General features: G+C 31.8%; 2 protein-coding genes and 1 pseudogene across 2 annotated transcripts; 2 read left to right on the forward strand and 1 right to left on the reverse strand.

Annotated features, from left to right (window-relative positions):
• Positions 1 to 3,686: 3,686 nt before the first annotated feature.
• Positions 3,687 to 5,278, forward strand: LOC146955537 (uncharacterized; annotated as a pseudogene).
• A 5,355-nt stretch (positions 5,279 to 10,633) lies between these two features.
• On the reverse strand, positions 10,634 to 11,026 carry LOC146955538 (uncharacterized). The gene has a single exon (XM_085748711.1). It carries the CDS (start codon positions 11,024 to 11,026, stop codon positions 10,634 to 10,636), a length of 393 nt encoding a protein of 130 aa, XP_085604837.1.
• A 3,844-nt stretch (positions 11,027 to 14,870) lies between these two features.
• Positions 14,871 to 18,127, forward strand: LOC146955539 (uncharacterized). Its single transcript, XM_085711199.1, has 2 exons — positions 14,871 to 15,966; positions 17,705 to 18,127. The coding sequence occupies exons 1-2, from the start codon at positions 15,207 to 15,209 to the stop codon at positions 17,995 to 17,997; spliced, it is 1,053 nt and encodes a 350-aa protein (XP_085567325.1). The 5' UTR covers positions 14,871 to 15,206; the 3' UTR covers positions 17,998 to 18,127.
• The last annotated feature ends 9,203 nt before the right edge of the window (positions 18,128 to 27,330 follow it).

Consider the following 27,330-nt stretch of genomic DNA (forward strand, 5'->3'; position numbering starts at 1 on the left):
TATTTAAATAAAAAAGTAACCATATTGATTTATGGGGTTTTCAACTTCAATATTTTGATTTGTGAGTTAATGGTAATAATTAACATTAATATGCTAATTAAAAAGAATTTAATGGTAATTTATCAATAATCATATATTTTGATTTTTTTTCTTTGACAAAATGCAAATAAATATTTTTATATTTTCACGATTCAATGACAATTAAAAAATGAAAAATAGACATAAATCATGACAATTCATAATGACTCCTAATCTATAAAAAAAATTGCATGGTTAAAAATCACGACAATAACAAAAAATTGTATAGGAATAGTTTATATCACAAAAGTAGCCACGAAATTCTTGTGTTTGTTAAAAAAATGACTTAATCGTAAAAAAAAAAAATATATAAATAGAAATAAATCATATACACTTTTTTTCTTCGAAAACATGACCTTAAAAAAATGATTTTTTTTAAAAAATAATGGAAAAAATATGACTAACATTAAATCAATAAAAAAATAATGGAAAAAATATGACTAACGTTAAATTAAAAAATTAACATGTTGATAAATCATAAATTAACCTTGTTATCTGTCAAAAAACCATTACCAAAGAATAGGAAAGTTTGTCTTGTACATGTCTCTCACAACAATAAGCAAAAAAAAAAAAAAATTGTTGAAGAAAAACGATTTGAACCATGATATTCCAATTTTCTTTAAAATGGAATACATTAGAACATAATCACACTTGATGTCATTTGGTTTTACAAAGCAACAAACAACAAATAATGAAAAATAAAGAGGTGAAAAAAAGTAGGATAGAAGCATGTGATGTGCAATGTTGTTGATATGGATATCTAATTTATAGACATATTTTGTGGGGTAGTTTAGACATTATTATTTTTATTTTATGCATATTAGGTAATTCTGAACTAAAATAAAACTTTTGGACAAACATTAAAATGCGTTTAAAGTGCATTATTTTCTATTGAATGTATTGATGTGTTGACCTGCATTTTTTTGTAGACACGAAAAAAAAAACTCATTTAAAGTACATATTAAAGTACAGATTCTCACAAACCAAAGACGAACGATTCGAACCCTGATATTCAAACTTTCTTTGGATCAGAAACCAAGTCGATCTTTGGGGCCATTTTGATTTGATAGAGAGATACGAAGTTGACACAAAGAAAAAGAAATAAAATAGAAAAACAACTGACGTTTTCTTGATAAACTAATTGTGGTATACTTTTAGTCCAATAAAAATAGTCAATATTAATTTACGTATCCGACATTAACAAAATAATCTTATTTTTTTTAGGTGCCAATAAAAATGGTTCTATTTCCTTAAAAAAAATGGTTCTATTTGAAAGTAACTAATGCACCAATTCAATTTAGAAAAAAAAAACTTGGGCACAATTTCTTAGGTGCTTTTCGTATGGTTCTTAACTAAATTCACTTTGATTTTCTGAAATTCATAATTTTCTCAGAGTTTATTATATCCAAAAAATTTGTAGTTTTAGTTAAGAACCATGCCAAAAGCACCAAAAGAATTGTACCTAAGTTTTCCGCGGACTTCTTCGATTTGTAGTAAAAAAAATCATTTTTTTTCTAAGAATGTCTAACAAACTTGTTGCCGTCACAAAAAATTAAAATATTCAATCCATTTAATGTCATTATTAATAATATCTTAAACAACCATTATAAGATGACTATTTATTCTCAATCTCCATTTATAATTGAATTAACATATTTTTTATAATATAAATTATAATATAAATGATATATATGGTTACAAATATAAATATAGAAAGTTATTGAAATCCAAATGCTTGAGAATAAAAAAGATAGTAATAAGGTTTGTAAAATAAAAGGGTCCTACGTCAATTAATCATAATAGTTTGATCAATTAAATTTTTTTAAGGAATTTGATCAATTAATGTATAGTTTTTTTTTTGAAGGAATCAATTAATGTATAATAAGTTTTTTATTCTTTTTTTTAGTAAAAATAAGTTTTTTATTCTTATAAACATATCATTTTTACTTATCATATTCCTTCTATAAAATCTCTTCAAACAATAACCCTTCAAATTTCCATCACTAAATCTAGTCTTCTTTGTTAAATTCTACACACTTGTATGATGGGACTTAACACAAAGTATGAAAATCTTTAGAGACGAAAGACTCTGCAGATAAATAACTTTTTTAGATGGAAATATATATATATATATATATATATATATATATATATATATATATATATATATATATATATATATAGGGGTTTGTTAGGATACACCCACTAGTTTTTATTAAGGTGTGTTTTAGCAAAGATATAACTAAAAAGTTGTTAAATACACCTTAAGGTGAATGTTGCTAAAACACACATTCTAAAAAAATAAGTGGGTGTATGTTAGCAACTCCTATAGGCATTTGCTAGGATACACCCACTTATTTTTTAGAAGGTGTGTTTTAGCAAGTTATAACTAAAAAGTAGTTAAATACACCTTAAGGTGTAGCTTGCTAAAACACTCTCACATAAAAACTAGTGGGTGTGTTCTAGCAAATCCCATATATATATATATATATGTCTTTCATTTTTAGTATATACATACAACATCATTTTTAACTTATTTTAAAATATTTTAGAGATAAAAAAAATAGTACATATCACCCGTACATGACACGGCTTAACACTACTTGTTTTTTTGTTTACATGTTAATACACTAGTTGTTACAACACAAGTCTTCAATTTCCGTTTGTAAAATAATTCAATTTCCTTGTTAAGAATTTAAAATATACAAATATTTTAAAACTAAATACTTTCGGAAAGCAAACAAATCCTTACTAAACCTCTGCGATGTGCATAGATAGTTATGCACTCGTCAAAAAGAAGAAACATTTGATATGTAAGTCATCAACATAATGCAACAACATTAATCTGATTGCAAACTTTTTAATATCATAATTCAAGTGTCATAATCTTCAGAATTAATTGTATTTAATGGAGGCATCACAGGGACAAAATACAGACAGCAAAAAATAATTTTGACAATTGCAAAGATGTCTTTTAGAATTTGCTAAGGTGTCCTTCAAAATTTGCCTACAAGCACCTTTATCAAACGGGTCAATAAACAGAATTTTGATTGTCATTATTTGTTTTTGACATAAAAGCGTCGATTTTATTTATATAAAAAAGGTATCGATCTTTTTTGGTGAAGTAGTTAGAATTCGCCTTTTTTAAGGTGAATAAGTGGGGTGTCCGGGGTTCGAACCCTGACCCCTGCATATAACAATGCATGTCCCTACCAACTGGGCTATGCTCACGGGGACAAAAAAAAAGTATCGATTTTATTAGAGTGTAAATATATACTTTGCCATATGTATATTCTCCCCGGTACTCAAAATAAGTTTCCCACATTTCAGTATTCCCTTGTACCCCTTCCCAAATTTCTCCTTATGTGTTGCACTAACAAGCATGAATAAAGAAACAATTTAATTTGCTCCATAAATTCAAATAAAGTTCAATGAATTTGGGCATTAACTAAAAAACAGAAATAAAGAAACAATGTTTATCACACATAATGAAAAACCACAATGATATTGGGCATTAGCTCCTATAAATAGATCAACTCTCACACTCTCTCAACACATCAACATCACTCATCTCCCTCTCTTTCAAAGTTTCCTTCTTAACACAAAAAATGGCCAAGACTCTGTTATTGTGTTTTCTCTTTCTCCAAATAACCACTTTCATAGCATTTGCTGAAGAGCTAGAAACTCTTCATCATAAACCAGCAACTCCACTTCATCCCCCAACTAAGTCACCGGTTCATAAACCATTAGCTAGCCCACCTCACCACAACCACTCACCATCCCATGCACCTTCCCATGTTCACACTCCTTTACATCCTCCTCACCCCGCTAAACCCCCGACCCACCATCATCACCACGACCAGCAACAACATCACTCACCATCCCCTACCCCTTCCCATACTCACCCTCCTTTACATCCTCGTCACCCAGCAAAATCCCCAACTCATCATCATCATCAACATCACTCTCCTGCTCATGCCCCTATTAAGCCTCCGATTCACACTCCTTTACATCCTCCTCACCCAGCCAAACCTCCAACCCATCACCGCCACCAACATCACTAACCTTCCCCTTCCCCTTCCCATGTTCACACTCCTATACATCCTCGTCACCCTGCAAAACCCCCCACCCATTATCATCATCACTCTCCTGCTCATGCCCCTATTAAGCCTCCTGGTCACAAACCTTTACTTCCTCCTCACTCTGCAAAATCCCCAACCCACCACCATCACCATCCTCCGGCTCATGCCCCTACTCACACACATGTTGTTTCAAAAAGCTTGATAGCTGTTGAAGGAGTTGTTTATGTCAAATCATGCAACCATACTGGTGTTGCCACCCTAAAGGGAGCTACACCACTTCTTGGTTTGTTTCTTAACTTTATATGCCGAAACTCCATTTTATTTTATTTGTCTTTTTATTTTAAAAAGTATTTTTTTTTGTTTTCCTACAATCTTTTATCACGTCAAGCATTACCTACAATCTTGCATGAAGAATCAAAATATATAAGTAATATATTATGTCAAATTTATTTTATTTTTTTCACACCTTCTTTTTGACTAATATTTTATGTACAATGCATATAGATCGAAAAAATATTATTACAACCATAAATCTAATATATTGTGTTTGTATATACATTCTTTTTGTGTTTATTTTCATTGATATGACAAGGTTGTAAAAGAACATTCTATACTCACACAAACATAATAAGACGTTATTAATTTTGCCTACAAAATGCATATTATTTAATTATTTCAAAAACACATTTTCTACCTTTTTAATTTGTGTATGTCCAAATTGTTATGTATTATTTGATCAAAATTATGAACAAAACCTTCTCTAACATTATGTTTTATTTGTTGCTAAAAGACAATGACATTGATTTGTTGTTTTGAAAATTGAAGGTGCCATTGTGAAGCTCCAATGCAACAACGGCAAACACAAGTTGGTACTTAAAGCCAAGACGGATAAGAAAGGTTACTTTTATATTGGAGGTCCAAAGAATATTGTAGGTTATTCAACTCGCCATTGCAACGTTGTTTTGGTTAGTGCGCCAAAAGTACTAAAACCCACAAATCTTCATGGTGGTCTTACTGGGGCTCTTCTTAAACCTGTGAAACGTTCAATGTCTAAGGGTTCTTCTGTAAAACTCTACTCTGTTGGACCGTTTGCATTTGAGCCCAAATGTCATCATTAAGGAAAATAATAGTGATTTGAATTGGTATAAGTTTCTTTTAGGGTTTAGGCCTTAGTTTTAACTTTGTGTTAAAATATGGTGTTTGGTTATCAATAATAAAAAAATGGTTTATCACACTTGTTTACTCTAATCACCGTTACCCCCAGCCCCCTTCTCCTTTTGTATATTTAAATCGATTTAAATTGCTACATTTTAAAAGTAAAATTTATTTGTGTAAAATTACTAATGTATTTGGTTATGATAATACAAATTCATATAAATCAATCAAATTCAAATATGGAAACATATTAAGGCTATATAATTTGGTTGTTAATTACATCATAAAGGCAAACACTTAATTACATCATAAAGGCAGACACAAAAGGTTAGACCATCTACAATGAGGGGTCCTTCCCCTGTTTAGCACCATGTTAAATAGACACCCTCGTTGTAACATCAATTAATTGTTGAAGCAAAAATATTTTTGATGAATGTTTTAATGATAACAAACCTCGTGGAATAAATAATAAGTTTTATGAATGGTGATCTACTGATGGTTGCACTTGAGTTTTTGTTAAAAGAACAGGAATCACATAAGTGGATAAGCTAGAAGCCACCCACAACCCACATTGATAAGTGCATCATATCTACTCAACAATGAAAGAATGAGTATACCATCAGTTGAAACAACAAGATCATATCTCCATGAAGATTCATAGCTCAAGAATCATGATGGAAGAACTTGAATCATGCTGGAAGAACTTACATCACAAGCTGCACAAGAATGTGCTTGAAGTTATGTGACAAAACTCACATTGAGTTTTATCTTATATGATTTGAAGATCCACCATGGGTAAAGAAGATAAAAGGAAATATGCATACAAGTTAGGAAGATTCTCAGAACCTCCTCAAAGTATCACACTTCCAAAGCTTCTGAAGATATGAAGTTCAGAGTTCAGAATGTTCATATGAACAGAGATCAGAATGTTCATGTGAATGGAGTTCATAACAATCATGAACATTAACCCTGAATATATCCAGAAATAATAAAGGATTATTTCATGGATAAACAAGAATATTTAAAGTCATCAGTTACATGCAATAATGAACTAGATGCAAAGAAATATTCTTTTGGACTTCAAAGAAAGAATCATCTTGTTTGTCAAAACAAATGATCTCTCATTTATATGCTTCAAGTAGTTTTTGAAGGAAATAAATAAACAATCTTCATAAAGTTGAAAGTTTTGAAGGACATCAGAATGTTCAACACAAAGTACAACAGCCAAAAAGGAAGGAACCCAGAAGAAACATTCTGAAGTTCATATGTTTGAACCCAGAAGGAGTTCAGAAGGTTGTTCAGAAAGTTGCTCAGAAGGTTCATTAGAGCAAACCCATAAATCAATGTCCACACCAAGAACATGCAAGAACAGATGTGACATGAACATATCTTATGCAGACAATGATTTTGACTTTGGATCAAGAAATCATTAAAGGCATCTATGGTGATTACAGAATTAATGGACTTTGATAGTTCTTGGTATTTGTGCGTTCTTGAGTAATTAGCCAAGACACAAACAAAGTTTAAATCATACCAAGATACAAGAAATCAAAGGACATTTGCATTCATGAACTAACTCTGAGTTCAGAAAGTTAGTTCAGAATGTTGTTCAGAATGTTGATCAGCGAGTTGATCAGAACGTTCTGATGAGAGTTCAGAAGGTTGTTCATAAGCAAACCCAGATTCATCAAGAACGTAAAGAACATGCAAGCACACTTGACATGAATAAAAGGTCCAGAAAAGTACATCTGCATGGATCTATCAACAATAAAGGCATGGACAAAGATTTATGTCAAAAGGATCTTTAATGTTCATCCAAGACTATGAACATTAAAGTACTAGGATTATTCCAATGAGAATATCATCCTAGTTGTTGCATTCACTGCACTTCAGTCGTGTCTCTACTATTAGGATTGATTACATCAAACATAGTCTTACAAATCATCCTTAAGTGAGCACAAATGAAACATTCTGATGATCAGAATGTTCACTCCTGCACATGCTTCCAGCCATGAACAATGTAGTTGGTAGAAAGAAGAAAAAGGTAGCAAAAGGAGATCTTGCATCAGAGATAACTTGTACTTTGAACTGAATCAAGCAGATTTCCTGGAAGCATGGGCCTGAAGTTGCAGACCCACTATCCTCTCTTTCCTGCACAATATCCAAGGCAGATTTGAAGCAAACTTTATCCTACTTTTCCAGCAACTTTTGAAGCATATGAAGAAGCTACTTTTTGGAGGATAAAACTCAAACAAATCTCACATCACGTGCTGGGCAAGCCCAGAAATTCATCCAACATTCATCCATGATGAACCCAGATGAAGAACATCATGAATATCCAACATTCTGATGAAGAACACAGCAACATTCTGATGTTCATCCTGGGAACGCAACAACATTCTGATGGTCAGAATGTTCACCCAGATTTTCAAGTAAAAGCTTGTAGGGCCCAGGACACGTGGCATAACACCATTGGACACCCTACAACGGCTATTTGAGCCCAAAGACTTTATAAATACAGATCTAAGGCTCAGCAAAACTCGCACCATTGCAAAGCATACAAGAAAACAACTTGATTTTGTTTGAAGCTCTTGCAATCTGAAATTGATCAATCTCTAAGGTTTTTGTTTCCTTAGTGCACATCAATACTCTCTGTTATCTCGTGTAAAGATAACTTTCTCTTCCCCCTCCTTTGTTTGATTCTCAAACATTCAAACTCCGCACCATTGCAAAGCATACAAGAAAACAACTTGATTTTGTTTGAAGCTCTTGCAATCTGAAATTGATCAATCTCTAAGGTTTTTGTTTCCTTAGTGCACATCAATACTCTCTGTTATCTCGTGCAAAGATAACTTTCTCTTCCCCCTCCTTTGTTTGATTCTCAAACATTCAAACTCCACACCATTGTTAAGCATACAAGAAAACAACAAAGTTTGTTTGAAGCTTTTGCAAACTTCAATTGATCATCACTGAAGGCTTTCTTCTTACCTTCTTTATAGTGTAAATCAATTTTCTTTCTCCCTCTCTATTATCTTCTTCACAGATAACTTTTTCCTTCCTCTTTTCTTCTTGTCTGTTTGATTCACAAACATTCAAACCTTCATACAAATTGTAACAAAGTCTCATCTAGCTTTAGGGGTACTAAAGTGTTAGTTTGAGCAAAGGTTGTAAAAGTCTAAGTGGTTAACTTAGCAACAAGGTGCAAGCCTGCTGAGGCTTAGAGAATACAGGATTGTAAGTGTTCAGGTGAACACAGATTGTAAGGTGCAGGATTTGAGAGGTTATCTCAAGCATCATAGTGGAAACTCTCACAAGATTGTGAGGAGTGGACTAACCCACATTGGGGGAACCACTATAAACTTCTGTGTGTTCTTTCTCTTCCCTTTACTCTTTTAATTTCAGTATACACTAAACACACACAACACAGTTACTTGATTAAATCAGTTTCTACATAATCTGCACAAGAACGTCAGAACGTTCTGAAGTCAGAAAGTTAACTTAACTATTCCAAGTTTACACTTGAGAATCATTTTAAAAGTTGCAGGATAATTTTTAAAGGGTCACAATTCAAACCCCCCCTTTCTTGTGACTATTTTATCCACTTCATTAATATGGTGCTTATAAAGATTGGTGCTTTTATAGGCACCCTCTCTCTCCTATTATTCATGGATCTCATGTACAATTAATTCAATTTTTTCTCTATATTAAATTATTGTATTATTTTATAATTAAAAAATAAATTATATAATAGTTGAATTTGAATTTGCTTGATTGTAGCATATAGCCTTTGGAAATTTTACACAATTAGCATTTGACAATTCTTGAATTTGGCAACACTTTGAAATTGATAGTCAACAAAATTAGTTGTTATTTAGATTATGTAATTTATCATCATTCATTTTACATTGTTTTTTCAAGTTTTAACTTTTCTTGAATTATTAATAAATATAAAAAAATGTTAAAAATGTTAGTTTTTTTTAATAGTTTTTTTAAAATTATATATAATTCTGAATGAGTATGTAAATTATTGTTATATAGAGTTATTGTTGGGACCAAATTAATAATTTATTTGAGGTGCTGGGTTGGAGATATTTGGTGCTTGTTAAGTATTAGTTACAAAACGAATGGCGTGTACAGTCGGGATCCATTTAAGCACGCAAATGGATGCATTGTAGATGTTCTTATAAAAGGGTATGCATATAGCTTCTTTTTTTCTTTTTTTTTTTTAAAAAAAATAGTTTATTTAAAGAAAAACAAAGGTTATAAAGGGTATGCTTATAACTTCTAAAAAAAAAAAAATAGTTAACAGAGTGTTAACTTTAAAATAATTCAAACAAAATGTTTTTGCTTACAAGAATTCAAATATAATGTTAAAAAGAGCATATACATAACTACATTCATTTTGAAAGGTATGTACATAACTACATATTACTTCCTTCATAAAAAAAGTATTGTCAAATTAATTCACCATGATATCATATATCGTAAATATATCACGTATCACATTTTGAAGGACCATTTCCTAATACAAGCATGCATTAAATACACATTCATTCGGTTTTAGAATTTTCAAAGTTTGTTAGTCTAAATTATTTAAATTTCAAACCCGAAAATCTTATTTAAATTTTGAATATGAGTTGCTTAGCCTTTGTAACCTACAAGTTAGCACTACCCAAATTTAAAGTATACAATAGCCAGTAATTTTAGATTTTTAGATAAAAGTAATTAGTAGCCGACTCGCACCTTCCCAATGGTGTTGGATGGCTGTAGCCTGTAGCAAGTTTTTTGTCAACATAGAATGCAGCTTTTTTATGAGGATTTTCATTATATGTGTGACCAAACACTATTTTTTTTTTTATATTTGTGATCATGGAAGAATGTTTCCTCTAAAATGTCTCTCTTTTTCTTTGGATTTCCTACTTTTTATGGATAATGAACGGGAATGGATGTGTTTTACCGTGTTTTTTTTTCCTTGGGGTTACTAATTGATTTTCTTCTTAAGGCAAGGCAATCATAACATAACAACTAATGGAAAATCAATCTCCATTAGTACCCAATTGCTAATCAATTTTCTTAAATGATAGAAAATAAATAAAAATGGAAGGAATGGGATGATCGTGTGACAAATCAGGGAAGATCATCAATTCTCTTACTTTTTTTGTCAAAAAAAAAAAATCAATTCTCTTACTTTTTGTTGACTAACTCTTGATTTCCCCACCTAAACTCTCTCTTAATTCCTTTACTTTTGTACTTTTCTTCTCATTTTAAATTGTTTACTATTTTAGGGGTACCAACCTAGTTTTTTTGACAGAAGATAACTATCTCATTTCGTTAATAAGAACATCTTGAGTACAATAAGGTAATACAGTGAAATAGTGGATACTAGCATAAAATGTGGCCGCCCTAGCAAGTCTATGAGCAACCTCATTTGCTTGTCTGCTAATAAACTCTACCCTTGAGTTTGTGAAAAAGGATGAGAAAGTAGTCCTACATTCTCTGATGATAGCTCCTAAATCAGATACATCATTTCTAGTGCTATGAAAACTATCTACTACCCTCTTAGAGTCAAGTTCGAAGATAACATTATTTAAATACTGCACTTTTGCCCATCTGATAGCATATAAAAGACCAATAGCTTCTCCCTCGGACACATCTAAGAGTGGCGATGACCAACTGGTTTTGGCTTTCACTAACCTCCCGTGATCATCCATGATGGATATCCCTATGCCAACCCGGTTACTTTCTTTAAAGAAAGCAGCATCTACATTGCACTTGAAATGACCTTCATTTGGCTTTCTCCAAACTATGTTGTCAATAGGCTATTGCTGTACACCAGCTCTATTACGGCTATCTTGCGTGTTTTGCCAACCCGTTAGAAGATTACGGCCTCTGTCACGAACTGTTGCAGTAGTCATGACTTCATTCCTCCAGATATAATCATTTCTCTGTTTCCAAATATACCATGACCCGTTGACTCGAATCTAGCACCTGCAATATATCAAACATGGTGACCCCAAAGCTGAGATTAGGTTAGCAGTAATTTAACCTAACAAATTCCTTCTAAAAAAAATGCATCGCACCAATTTCATTCCTATCCTCTTGCCTTTTTTTTTTGACATTATTTTGGACACTTATGCCTTTCTTTTTTTACAATATTTTGTACACTTATTTAATACTAAAAAAATGCATCGCTATCATGTTGTTGTTTTATTTTTTACAATATTTTGTACACTTATGCCTTTTTTTTCCTTTTTTTGACAATATTTTGTACGCTTATGCTTTTTTTTGACAATATTTTGTACACTTATTTAATACCAAAAAAAATGCATCGCACCAATTTCATTCCTATTCGGTTGCCTTTTTTTTCTTTGACAATATTTTGTACACTTATTTAATACGTTTACAAACAGAATACCCTAATTTCCATACAAACTCGGCTACCCTAATTACCATGTAAAATTGGCTATATCCTTATCCTTATTTATTAATTTTATTAGGTCTGCAGCAACTTAACCTAATAATTTCCCTCTAAAATGCTGCATTAGGTTAGCAGCAATTTAACCTAACAAATTCCATCTAAAATGCAGCCTGTAACATCTCAGACTACTTTCAGGATTGTCGACTGACCCCACAAACCAACACGAGTCTTTTCAGCGTGTTTTGTCCTCACTCGCACGCTTACCGGAAAACTTCCGGTAGGTCACCCATCCCAAAATTGCTCCAAGTCAAGCACGCTTACTGTGGAGTTCTTATGGAATGAGCTACCGAAAAAAAGATGCACCTTGTTGATATAGGTAGTACCAAACAATTCTTATAAGCCTTCTTTCAACCATGTAGTCTCATACCTACACAGCCTTAGGATCCCTCTCATTCCGATGTGATTCGGTTCCTCTAGAAACTGTCGGGAGCCGCTCATTGTCGTGCCTTGTGCACCGGCGATCACTCCCCTGCTCTCGTCAGCCGTGGGTGTTACACAGCGCACCAGTTTAACCTAACAAATTCCCTCTAAAGTGCAGCAATCTTTAATATTTCTCCTCACTCATGAGCTTTTCATTTCTACCCTGTTGTGTCATCGTTTGTATATATCTATTGTTTCTGTAAACTATTTTTTTTGCAAGTTGTTGTACACTTATTTAATACGTTTACAAACAGAATACCCTAATTTCCATGCAAACTCGGCTACCCTAATTTTCATGCAAACTTTGCTATATATAGCAAACCCTAAACCGTGTTTCTCTCAACAACAAAAAAAAACCCTAAACCGTGGTAAATTACACAGACAGCAGAAGAATCATATATTTTGATATTTTGATCTTTGCAAATGGAAGGACGTGACCTTATAACCTTCCTCTCATACCACTGCTTTACTGGTATTCTAATTTAACATGCATTTTATCGATATGCATATTTTTTTGAGAAATGGAATATCCTTTTTGCGTTTTTTTTAGTTTCAGATGTTTACACCAATTTTGGCAGTCTTCCTTTTACAGCAAAGTAACAATGCCCATTATTTAAGAGACTCAACATCAAAATTGGAATAAAGGTAGTCAATGGATTCTATATTATATATCTTTTTTGTTAATCGTATTCTACTGTTGTGTTTTTTTTTTGTTGAAAAATTTAATCGCATTCTAATTGATAACTAAATAAAACTAATTCCCTTAAATGCTAACTCTTGGAGCAGAAAGGATGAGCAGGAAAGAAACAATAAGTGCAATGAAGTAGTAATTTATGTTAATTTTTCTTTTAGATTTTTCTATTCTATTTTATTTTTGAACCATGTATTTGCTTTTTGTTTTGTTAATTTTTTTCCTTTGTTTTAATTAATTTTCTAGCATTCTTTTTGTAGACAGTGCACTTTTGAAAGATGCTCACATTGGGTAACATCCATGACTAGGAAAATATGCAAGGTTAAACTTTATATTAGACTGGAAAGATATGATTTACTGATATAAGAGATACCATCAAAGACATGATGTTTGTGTAGGGATGTTATCAAAGAGCCTAAAAGGTAGTTAATTTGATAGTCAATTTGATACTTATATATGACACTCTAAAAATACAATCAATTTAATACTTATATATGACACTTTAAAAAATAAACCGTGCATCGCACGGGTCGAATTCTAGTTTATTGTTAATTTTTTATGAGGGAGCGAGTGAGGGAGGGATGCCCTAGAACAGATTAGTAAGTGAAGAAATATATTTTTTTGACAAAAAGTGAAGAAATATATGGAAATACGAAAAAGATAATAAGGTTTGTAAAATAAAAGGGTGGAAATAGATGGAAACAAGAAAAAGATAATAAGGTTTGTAAAATAAAAGGGTTTCAACGTCAATTAATCATAATAGTTTGATCAATTAATTTTTTTTTAAGGAAGTTTGATCAATTAGCGTATAGTTTTTTTTTTAAGGAATCAATTAATGTATAATTAAATAAGTTTTTTATTCTTATAAATATATCATTTTTACTTATCATATTCCTTCTAAAAAAATTCTTCAAAGCATAACCTTCAAATTTCCATCACTAAATCTAGTTTTCTTTGTTAAATTCTACACACCTGTATAATGGGACTTAACACAAAGTATGCACATTTGCTAAAAAACACCAATTAATTTTTATGAAGGTATCTTTTAGAAAGTTATAACTAAAAAGTTGATAATCACACCTTGAAGTGTCAATTGCTAAAAGACACATTCAATATATATCGTCTTTCATTTTTAGTATATACATACAATATCATTTTTAACTAATTTTAAAATATTTTAGAGCCAAAAAAATAGTACATATCACCCGTACATGACACGGGTTAACACTACTTGTTTATTTGTTTACATGTTAATACACTAGTTGTTACAACACAAGTCTACAATTTCCGTTTGTAAAAAAAATAAAATATATTCAATTTCCTTGTTAGGAATTTAAAATATACAAATATTTTAAAACTAAATACTTTTGGAAAGTAAACAAATCCTTACTAAACCTCTGCTTTGTGCATAGATAGTTATGCGCTCGTCAAAAAGAAGAAACATTTGATATGTAACTCATCAAACATAATGCAACATTAATCTGATTGCAAACTTTTTAATATCATAATTCAAGTGTCATAATTTTAAAAATTAATTGTATTTAATGGAGGCATCACAGGGACAAAACAAAATACAAACATAGATAGAAATAATTTTGACAATTGCAAAGATGTCCTTCAGAATTTGCTAAGGTGTCCTTCAAAATTTGCCTGCAAGCACCTTTATCAAACAGGTCAATAAACAGAATTTTGATTGTCATTATTTTGTTTTGACCAAAAAGCATCGATTTTATTTTATTTTTATAAAAAGGTATCCATTTTTTTTGGTCTTAGATGAAGTGGTAAACCATTGAAATTAAACTCACACACAACTGTGAGGTCCCGGGTTCGAACCCGGGTCGACGTCCGGCCTTGCAATTTCGGCATTTTTCAGTTGAGCTAAGACTTCTCGACAAAATGTATCAATTTGTATCAATTTTATTAGAGTGTAAATATATACCATATCATATGTATATTCTCCCTTCCTTTAAAAAAAATATGTATGTTCTCCCTGGTTCTCTAAACAAGTTTCCTACACTTCAGTATTCCCTTTTACCCCTTCCCAAATTTCTCCTTATGTCTTGCACTAACAAGCATGAATAATGAAACAATTTAATTTACCCCTTAAATTCAAATAAAGTTGAATCAATTTGGGTATTAACTAAAAAACAAAAATAAAGAAACAATGTTTATCACACATAAAGAAAAACCACAATGATATTAAGCATTAGCTCCTATAAATAGATAAACTCTCACCCTCTCTCAACACATCAACATCACTCATCTCCCTCTATTTCAAGGTTGCCTTCTCTTAACACAAAAAATGGCCAAAACTCTCTTATTGTTTTTTCTCTTTCTTCAAATAACCTCTTTCATGGCATTTGCTGAAGAGCTAGAAACTCTTCATCACAAACCAGCAACTCCACTTCATCCCCCAACCAAGTCACCGGTTCATAAACCATTAGCTAGCCCTCCTCACCACAACCACTCACCATCCCATGCACCTTCTCATATTCACTCTCCTTTACATCCTCCTCACCCTGCTAAACCCCCAACCCATCACCATCACCACCACCACCAACATCAACATCACTCACCATCCCCTACCCCTTCCCATATTCACCCTCCTTTACATCCTCGTCACCCAGCAAAACCCCCAACTCATCATCATCATCAACATCACTCTCCTGCTCATTCCCCTATTAAGCCTCCGGTTCACACTCCTTTACATCCTCCTCACCCTGCCAAACCTCCAACCCATCACCGCCACCAACATCACTCACCTTCCCCTTCCCCTTCCCATGTTCACACTCCTTTACATCCTCGTCACCCTGCAAAACCCCCCACCCATTATCATCTTCACTCTCCTACTCATGCCCCTATTAAGCCTCCGGTTCACAAACCTTTACTTCCTCCTCACTCTGCAAAATCCCCAACCCACCACCATCACCATCCTCCGGCTCATGCCCCTACTCACACACATGTTGTTTCAAAAAGCTTGATAGCTGTTGAAGGAGTTGTTTATGTCAAATCATGCAATCATACTAGTGTTGACACCCTAAAGGGAGCTACACCGCTTCCTGGTTTGTGTCTTAACTTTATATGCTGAAACTCCATTTTATTTTATTTCTCTTTTTATTTTAAAAAATATATATATTTTTTTGTTTTTCTACAATCTTTTGTCACGTCAAGCATTGCCTACAATCTTGCATGAAGAATCAAAATAGGGTTAATTACACTCACCTCCCCTAAACTTTATTATAATGTCACTCACACCCCCTCTATTTTTCAATCAAGCAGCCACCTCCCTTATTTAATTTTCTAACTATCAGATACCTCCCCTTTGAGTTAACGGTGTTTAAACTCTGTTATAAGAGACAGTCAACCGTGCTTCCTTCCAAAAAAAACTTTTGCTCTCCTATCTATGAAGCTACTTCTACTTCCTCTTGATCTTTTCCAATTCCACCATGTAATTTAGTGTTTTGTTTGATGAGTTAAATTTGTTTCAAGTTGGTTTATTCCAACTTCCTTAATTCCTATTTTTTTCCAAATTAGAAGAAGGAAGTAATGTATATGGGTAGCAACAAATAATGTGTTATGAACCACTTTAAAAAAATCTATCATAAAACAATTGAACATAATGATTCAAGAGTTTGATCTACTTCATTTGATTTTAGCAAATTATCTTCACCAAATGGCAACCATGTATCGTACACACCGAAGGAGGAGAAGTTTTTATATTGACAGAAGTAGAACAGGTCTAAAACACTACTCTGTTATTTGTGGAAACTGATTTTTTTTTTGTTGACAGTAAAGACATATTTTTATTAAGACAATTAGGCAAATTCATTACAATTGGTATGTTGCGCCTGCTAAATTGTGAGCTTCTAAATATCTTGACAGTCTAAGATAACAAGTTAAATCCCTAGCCATTGAGCAATACAAGAGTTAAGATAATTGAACACGGAAACACGAACTACGACAAGAACCAAGAAAATGATGACGATAACAAAAACAGCGACGCAGGAGAGCGGTGACGCATAAATCGGCGAGAGCAACAATAAGAATGATTGCAAGAGCAACACCGGGTAATACATCATAATACAAAGAATACAGAGCAAGGATGCAACCCAAAAACAAAAGTGAACGAGACATTAAGAGAAAAGAATGAAAATAATTTTAGCTTTATGTGTGTATGGATTTTGAAAGGGTAAACGAAAGGCAACATCAACTTCAATCAAAACGTTTTTGTTTTCTCTTTTAACTGGAATTTAACTATGATTAACGGCAAGGGAGGTTATTGATTTTTGAAAAATTAGAGGGAGTGTTTGTTGTATTTAAACATACCTTAGGGGAGGTCATTATAATTTTCCCATCAAAATATATAACTAATATATTATGTCACATTTATTTTATTTTTTTCACACCTTCTTTTGGACTAATATTTTGTGTACAATGCATATAGATTGAAAAAATATTATTAAAACCACAAATCTAATATATTGTGTTTGCATATACATTCTTTTTGTGTTTATTTTCATTGATATGATAAGGTTGTAAAAGAACATTCTATACTCACAAACATAATAAGACGTTATTAACTTTGCCTACAAAATTTCCTCAAAAAAAAAAAAATTTGCCTACAAAATGCACATTATTTAATTATTTCAAAGACACATTTTATTTTCTACTTTTTTTTTTGTTTATGTCCAAATTATTATGTATTATTTGATCAAAATTGTGAACAAAACCTTCTCTAACATTATGTTTTATTTGTTGCAAAATGACAATGACATTGTTATGTTGTTTTGATTATTGAAGGTGCCATTGTGAAGCTCCAATGCGACAACGCCAAATACAAGTTGGTACGTAAAGCCAAGACGGATAAGAAAGGTTACTTTTATATTGGAGGTCCAAAGAATATTGTAGGTTATTCAACTCGCCATTGCAACGTTGTTTTGGTTAGTGCACCAAAAGTACTAAAACCCTCAAATCTTCATGGTGGTCTTACTGGGGCTCTTCTTAAACCTCTGAAACGATCAATGTCTAAGGGTGCTTCTGTAAAACTCTACTCTGTTGGACCGTTTGCATTTGAGCCCAAATGTCATCATTAAGGAAAATAATAGTGATTTGAATTGGTATAAGTTTCTTTTAGGGTTTAGGCCATAGTTTTAACTTTGTGTTGAAATATGATGTTTGGTTATCAATAATAAAAAAATGGTTTATCACACTTGTTTACTCTAATCACCGTTACCCACAGGCCACAGCCCCCTTCTCTTTTTGTATATTTAAATCGATTTAAATTGCTACATTTTAAAAGTAAAATTTATTTGTCTGAAATTACCAATGTATTTGGTTATGATAATACTAATTCAAATAAATCAATCATTTTCAAATTCAAATAAATCAATCATTTTCAAATATGGAAACATATTAAGGCTATATAGTTTGGTTGTTAATTACATCATCAAGGCAAACACAAAGGGTTATAAAAGGGTATGCATATAGCTTCTTTTTTTAAAAAATAAAATAAGTTTATTTAAAGAAACACAAAGGTTATAAAAGGGTATACTTATAATTTCTAAAAAAAAAAGTAGTTAACAGAGTGTTAACTTTAAAATAATTCAAACAAAATGTTTTTGCTTACAAGAATTCAAATATAATGTTAAAAAGATATACATAACCACATTCATTTTGAAAGGTATGTACATAACTACATATTACTTCCTTCATAAAAAAAGTATTGTAAAATTAATTCACCATGATATCATATATCGTAAATATATCACGTATCACATTTTGAAGGACCATTTCCTAATACAAGCATGCATTAAATACACATTCATTCGGTTTTAGAATTTTCAAAGTTTGTTAGTCTAAATTATTTAAATTTCAAACCCGAAAATCTTATTTAAATTTTGAATATGAGTTGCTTAGCCTTTGTAACCTACAAGTTAGCACTACCCAAATTTAAAGTATACAATAGCCAGTAATTTTAGATTTTTAGATAAAAGTAATTAGTAGCCGACTCGCACCTTCCCAATGGTGTTGGATGGCTGTAGCCTGTAGCAAGTTTTTTGTCAACATAGAATGCAGCTGTTTTATGAGGATTTTCATTATATGTGTGACCAAACACTTTTTTTTTTTTTTATATTTGTGATCATGGAAGAATGTTTCATCTAAAATGTCTCTCTTTTTCTTTGGATTTCCTACTTTTTATGGATAATGAACGGGAATGGATGTGTTTTACCGTGTTTTTATTTTTCCTTGGGGTTACTAATTTGATTTTCTTCTTAAGGCAAGGCAATCATAACATAACAACTAATGGAAAATCAATCTCCATTAGACCATCCACAATGCAGCACCCCATTTAGGTGCTTAAATTGGTCCCGACTGTACACGTCATTCGTTTTATAATTAATATGTAATAAGCACCCAATCTCTCCAACCCAGCACCTCAAAATAATTATTAATTGGGTCCCAGCAATAACTATATATCATTACATTTTAGCAATAATTTTTATACTCATTCATAATTATATAATTTTAAAATATTGAAATAATTTAATTATAAATTATTAAAAAAAAAACAAACAAATTCAAAGAAGGAAAAAAATAAAGTAATTAAGTACAGATTTTTTTTAAGGAGTAATTGAATACAAGAAATGTCAACTAAAATTTCCAACGGCTATGCTACAAGCAATTTCAAATTCAACTATTTTTTTTTAGGGAATCAAATTCAACTATTATTTACAACTATTATATAATTATTTTTTAATATCAAAATAATACAATAATTAAATATATAAAATAGAATTATTTGTACATGTGGGGCCCATGAGTAATAGGAGAGAGAGGGTGCCTATAAAAGCACCCACCTTCATAAGCACTATATTCATTGGTGTCACAAAGGGGATGCTTATTTACAATGGTGCTTAATAGGGGAAGGACTCCCCATTGTAGATGGTCTTAGTACCCAATTGCTAATCTATTTTCTTAAATGATAGAAAATAAATAAAAATGGAAGGAATGGGATGATCGTGTGACAAATCAGGGAAGATCATCAATTCTCTTACTTTTTTTGTAAAAAAAAAATCAATTCTCTTACTTTTTGTTGACTAACTCTTGATTTCCCCACCTAAACTCTCTCCTAATTCCTTTACTTTTGTACTTTTCTTCTCATTTTAAATTGTTTACTATTTTAGGGGTACCAACCTAGTTTTTTTGACAGAAGATAACTATCTCATTTCGTTAATAAGAACATCTTGAGTACAATAAGGTAATACAGTGAAATAGTGGATACTAGCATAAAATGTGGCCGCCCTAGCAAGTCTATGAGCAACCTCATTTGCTTGTCTGCTAATAAACTCTACCCTTGAGTTTGTGAAAAAGGATAAGAAAGTAGTCCTACATTCTCTGATGATAGCTCCTAAATCAGATACATCATTTCTAGAAACCTATCTACTACCCTCTTAGAGTCAAGTTCGAAGATAACATTATTTAAATACTGCACTTTTGCCCATCTGATAGCATATAAAAGACCAATAGCTTCTCCCTCGGACACATCTAAGAGTGGCGATGACCAACTGGTTTTGGCTTTCACTAACCTCCCGTGATCATCCATGATGGATATCCCTATGCCAACCGGGTTACTTTCTTTAAAGAAAGCAGCATCTACATTGCACTTGAAATGACCTTCATTTGGCTTTCTCCAAACTATGTTGTCAATAGGCTATTGCTGTACACCAGCTCTATTACGGCTATCTTGCGTGTTTTGCCAACCCGTTAGAAGATTAAGGCCTCTGTCACGAACTGTTGCAGTAGTGATGACTTCATTCCTCCAGATATAATCATTTCTCTGTTTCCAAATATACCACATAACGCAAGCCCAGATGTAACGCCCTCCTTTTTATTTAATTATGTTTATTAAGTTAGAGTCTATTTATGTGATTTATTTATATATATGAGGTGTTTGTATTTTACTATGTGGCATTATTCTATTATTTATTAGAATATGAGAATTATTAGTGTAAGTAGAGTTGGAGGTTAGAATAGAAAGAAGAATAAGTTATTGGGCCTAAATAGATTTAGGGAGATTGATTAGTATTATAAATAAGGAAGCTTATGTTAGAAAGAGTTTTTACGTAAAACCGCTTTTTGGAAAAGAGGAGAAAACAAGGTTTAGAGAGAAGAGAACAAGTGGAGAGAAGAACCAAGAGAAGGGTTGTCAATCGATAATTCTAAGGTAAGGGTGAGACTATCTTTCACTAATATTAAGTTTGTAGATCATTAGATTGCATCTAACGTGTTTTAGGATGAGTTTTGTAAGATTATGAGAATTAGGGTTGAGTGAGAATTGATGATTAGGTGATGAAAAACCGTTTAATTGATGTAAGGGGGGAGAATTATTCATCATAAGGGCTATATGATCATGTGGGTAGTGAAGGGTTTATGGTTGCCATTCTTTTTATGATAATTCATGTGAAATTCGTGTTCTAATTTTTAGCCGTAACTATATATTAATTTTTGTTTTTTGATTAATTCATTAGATTTCAAATCCTATGCATATAAATGTTTATACGATGATATGTTAATGATTATTATATGTATTTGTATAATTATGATCGGTTTGTGCACATGTTATTGAGTTCGGCTGCTATTTTTATATATCCGTATATGTGATAATTCATTGAGAATTTGATTTGACTTGTAAATGTTTTCGATGTGTGAAATTTGGAGTTCTAGTTCTGACATATGATTACAATTTAGTCCATAATATTTTGTGTGCGCATGTATTCATTGGCTTAGTTCTAATCGTTGGTTTAATATGCCTTGTACAGTGCAATTTTTACCTTAGAATAGTTGATCCCTCTAATTAGAATTACGTTACTTCATGTTTTGATTAAGCACCCAAAAATGAGATCAATCCCACGTCACTATAGGTGGCTTTTAAATTTCATTATTGCTTAATATCATTTTTGCCATTTATAAATTATTTAATGTTGAGAATATAAAGAGTTATTATTATTTATTATTTAATTTTATGTGTAAATGATGTGTTATTTGAAGATGTATGATTTAAAGATGTGTTATATAAATATGTGTTACTATTTAAAGATCGTGTAGTATTAAGATGAACTTGAAGTAGGAAAGGAAGGATGTCTAGATTATTAGAAGCTGTCCAGGAAGCCTAAGTTAAGATGACTAAGATTATTAATGATGTGACATTGTTATATATGCACTATATGTGTTATTTATGATGCTTATGTTGATGCGATGTTTAAGATATTGTTGGTTATCATTTGATACTGTTGTACTATGATGCTGATATGAGATGAATTATTTATATGCTGCATATACTGCTGAGTCTTATTTAAGATGTAAGTGTCGGTCTAAGTCAAGAGTTGTAAGATGTTCATGAAGTTTTTAAGACGTAAGATGTTGAGTCCATGCATACTCATTTAAAGATGAGGGCTCATGCCCTGGAGCTTTTGGTCAACCACGACGATGGGGCTTTTGCTCAACCACGACGATGGAGCTTTTGCTCAACCACGACGATGAGAGCTTATGCTCAACCACGACGATGAGGGCTTATGTCCTAAAATGGTACCACATGCATTTGCATTTTCATGATGATCAAAGATGGTTTAAGACGTTAAGAGTTGCATAGTCGAGTCAAGATGGTTTAAGATGAAGAGTTGCATTGTCAAGTCAAGTCGTTAACTTATGAAGTTAAAAGGAGTATTTAATGATGAATTATTATGATGATACATGACGATGTTTATGAGTATATTTATGATGATGCATGACGATGTTATGATTAATATTTGATGTTATGTGATGATTGTTTGCGACTAGTAATCGGTGATATTTGAAGGTGCTCATAATTGATAATTGATGATATATGAAGATGTTTATGATTAGTATTAAGATGATATATGATGCTGCTTATGACTAATATTTTGTAGATATGTGATGATATTTATATGATGATATATTGCTAAGAAGAAATGATGATGTCTATATATTTGATTATAGTTGTTAAATTATAAGGTGTTTATATTGTTAAATGTAATTTATGATTTATGAGCTTAGTATTATTGTTTGAGAAATCTCACCCCTTCTGCTTGAAAATGTTGCCCTTCGTATGGGTAACTTGCAGGTAATCAAGATTAGGCGTGGTCGTGAGTGGACTCCTCACAGTGTGTCTTTAGGTGCTCTGATACGTAACGGGATGGGAGTTTTGACAGTATTTCTATTCCTTACGTATTGTTTTAAGAGATTTATAATGAAGTTGTTGGATTTGAACTAATTATTATGTTTTAGACTATTTATGAGACTTTTATGAAGAGGCCTTCGTGCCAAAGACTATTTTTAGAAGTTGATAAATTCCGCTGCAAAGTATTAATTAATTGTTGATTGAATTTTGAAGGATAAATATTAATTTATTCCATTTATGACTTTTAAGAAATGTGACATTCCGTTTTGTGATGAAAACTCTGATTTTATTTATGAAAATTTTTACGTTGGGAAAACGGGGTGTTACACCAGATGACCCGTTGACTCGAATCTAGCACCTGCAATATATCAAACATGGTGACCCCAAAGCTGAGATTAGGTTAGCAGTAATTTAACCTAACAAATTCCTTCTAAAAAAAATGCATCGCACCAATTTCATTCCTATCCTCTTGCCTTTTTTTTGACATTATTTTGGACACTTATGCCTTTTTTTTTACAATATTTTGTACACTTATTTAATACTAAAAAAATGCATCGCTATCATGTTTTTTTTTTTTTTACAATATTTTGTACACTTATGCCTTTTTTTCCCCTTTTTTTGACAATATTTTGTACGCTTATGCCTTTTTTTGACAATATTTTGTACACTTATTTAATACCAAAAAAAATGCATCGCACCAATTTCATTCCTATTCGGTTGCCTTTTTTTTCTTTAACAATATTTTGTACACTTATTTAATACGTTTACAAACAGAATACCCTAATTTCCATGCAAACTCGGCTACCGTAATTACCATGTAAAATTTGCTATATCCTTATCCTTATCCTTATTTATTAATTTTATTAGGTCTGCAGCAACTTAACCTAATAATTTCCCTCTAAAATGCTGCATTAGGTTAGCAGCAATTTAACCTAACAAATTCCATCTAAAATGCAGCGTGTAACATCCCAGACTGCTTTCAGGATTGTCGACTGACCCCACAAACCAACACGAGTATTTTCAGCGTGTTTTGTCCTCACTCGCACGCTTACCGGAAAACTTCCCGGTAGGTCACCCATCCCAAAATTGCTCCAAGTCAAGCACGCTTAACTGTGGAGTTCTTATGGAATGAGCTACCGAAAAGAAGATGCATCTTGTTGATATAGGTAGTACCAAACAATTCTTATAAGCCTTCCTTCAACCATGTAGTCCCATACCTACACAGCCTTAGGATCCCTCTCATTCCGATGTGATTCGGTTCCTCTAGAAACTGTCGGGAGCCACTCATTGTCGTGCCTTGTGCACCGGCGAGCACTCCCCTGCTCTCGTCAGCCGTGGGTGTTACACAACGCACCATTTTAACCTAATAAATTCCCACTAAAATGCAGCAATCTTTAATATTTCTTCTCACTCATGAGCTTTTCATTTCTACCCTGTTGTGTCATCGTTTGTATATATCTATTGTTTCTGTAAACTATTTTTTTTTTTGCAAGTTGTTGTACACTTATTTAATACGTTTACAAATAGAATACCCTAACTTCCATGCAAACTCGGCTACCCTAATTTTCATGCAAACTTTGCTATATATAGCAAACCCTAAACCGTGTTTCTCTCAACAAAAAAAAAACCCTAAACCGTGGTAAATTACACAGACAGCAGAAGAATCATATATTTTGATATTTTGATCTTTGCAAATGGAAGGACGTGACCTTATAACCTTCCTCTCATACCACTGCTTTACTGGTATTCTAATTTAACATGCATTTTATCGATATGCATATTTTTTTGAGAAATGGAATATCCTTTTTGCGTTTTTTTTAGTTTCAGATGTTTACACCAATTTTGGCAGTCTTCCTTTTACAGCAAAGTAACAATGCCCATTATTTAAGAGACTCAACATCAAAATTGGAATAATGGTAGTCAATGGATTCTATATTATATATCTTTTTTGTTAATCGTATTCTACTGTTGTGTTTTTTTTTTGTTGAAAAATTTAATCGCATTCTAATTGATAACTAAATAAAACTAATTCCCTTAAATGTTAACTCTTGGAGCAGAAAGGATGAGCAGGAAAGAAACAATAAGTGCAATGAAGTAGTAATTTATGTTAATTTTTCTTTTAGATTTTTCTATTCTATTTTATTTTTGAACCATGTATTTGCTTTTTGTTTTGTTAAATTTTTTCCTTTGTTTTAATTAATTTTCTTGCATTCTTTTTGTAGACAGTGCACTTTTCAAAGATGCTCACATTGGGTAACATCCATGACTAGGAAAATATGCAAGGTTAAACTTTATATTGGACTGGAAAGATATGATTTACTGATATAAGAGATACCATCAAAGACATGATGTTTGTGTAGGGATGTTATCAAAGAGCCTAAAAGATAGTCAATTTGATAGTCAATTTGATACTTATATATGATACTCTAAAAATACAGTCAATTTAATACTTATATATGACACGTTAAAAAATAAACCGTGCATCGCACGGGTCGAATTCTAGTTTATTGTTAATTTTTTATGAGGGAGCGAGTGAGGGAGGGATGCCCTAGAACAGATTAGTAGGTGAAGAAATTTATTTTTTTTTGACAAAAAGTGAAGAAATATATGGAAATACGAAAAAGATAATAAGGTTTGTAAAATAAAAGGGTGGAAATAGATGGAAACAAGAAAAAGATAATAAGGTTTGTAAAATAAAAGGGTTTCAACGTCAATTAATCATAATAGTTTGATCAATTAATTTTTTTTTAAGGAAGTTTGATCAATTAACGTAGAGTTTTTTTTTAAGGAATCAATTAATGTATAATTAAATAAGTTTTTTATTCTTATAAATATATCATTTTTACTTATCATATTCCTTCTAAAAAAATTCCTCAAAGCATAACCTTCAAATTTCCATCACTAAATCTAGTTTTCTTTGTTAAATTCTACACACCTGTATAATGGGACTTAACACAAAGTATGCACATTTGCTAAAAAACACCAATTAATTTTTATGAAGGTATCTTTTAGAAAGTTATAACTAAAAGTTGATAATCACACCTTGAAGTGTGAATTGCTAAAAGACACATTCAATATATATCGTCTTTCATTTTTAGTATATACATACAATATCATTTTTAACTTATTTTAAAATATTTTAGAGACAAAAAAATAGTACATATCACCCGTACATGACACGGGTTAACACTACTTGTTTATTTGTTTACATGTTAATACACTAGTTGTTACAACACAAGTCTTCAATTTCCGTTTGTAAAAAAAATAAAATATATTCAATTTCCTTGTTAGGAATTTAAAATATACAAATATTTTAAAGCTAAATACTTTTGGAAAGTAAACAAATCCTTACTAAACCTCTGCTTTGTGCATAGATAGTTATGCGCTCGTCGAAAAGAAGAAACATTTGATATGTAACTCATCAAACATAATGCAACATTAATCTGATTGCAAACTTTTTAATATCATAACTAGTTACAAACCCGTGCTTCGCACGGGGGTTAGCTACTTTTTTGACAAAATATTATATCGGACGGATAGATTGCGAAATAACAGATAATTATAAACCATAACACAATATTTAGAGTACTCCTGCATCACGGGTTAGAAAATGAAATGTTCAAAACGACTTATCACGATTAACAAATGAAAACGTTAAGGACCTTTTTTGTAGAGAGAGATGCAAAGCAAGTTGCAGCAAAGACAACAATTGAGAAGGCTAAACGTGCATTGGAAAAGTAGTGGCTTTCCACAACTCAATAACTGTAAAGTTAATTTAGTAGAATAATTGTGAACTGTGTACTTGATCCGATCCACCACCCCTGCATTATGCAGAGTCAATCTAACCTCGTGGGTACCCACTATACAGGTACTCGTGGGTATTCAGGTATCTATGGGTACCCATGGAGTTTTGAATTTATTTATTTTTTGGTACAAATAAAAACTTTTTTTAATTACCAAAAAACCTCAACTTTTAAACATCCATACATAATCCGTTCAAAATTTCATAAATCATACATAATCCATATGAAATTCATGATTCTTAGATAATCTATATATTTTATGATGTGAATGAAGTGGAAACGGTAAACCTAATAAGATTGAATTAAAAAAATTTAAAATAAAAATAGGTTATTATTGAGGATTTTTGGGTGGGCGGTAAAATTTTCTTCAATAATGTTACAACTTTAAGTAATAAGATATGATATATAAAGATATTTTAATAATT

The sequence above is a fragment of the Medicago sativa genome, chromosome 1 (genome assembly GCF_051527215.1).
Source record: "Medicago sativa cultivar Bolivia chromosome 1, Bolivia_mono, whole genome shotgun sequence".
In the NCBI taxonomy this organism is placed as follows: domain Eukaryota; kingdom Viridiplantae; phylum Streptophyta; class Magnoliopsida; order Fabales; family Fabaceae; genus Medicago; species Medicago sativa.

Coding starts and splice junctions, on each gene's coding strand:
- LOC146955538 (XM_085748711.1), bottom strand. CDS start 11,026: ATGGATGATCACGGGAGGTTAGTGAAAGCCAAAACCAGTTGGTCATCG.
- LOC146955539 (XM_085711199.1), top strand. CDS start 15,207: ATGGCCAAAACTCTCTTATTGTTTTTTCTCTTTCTTCAAATAACCTCT. Junction 15,967..17,704: donor GGGAGCTACACCGCTTCCTG/GTTTGTGTCTTA, acceptor TGATTATTGAAG/GTGCCATTGTGAAGCTCCAA.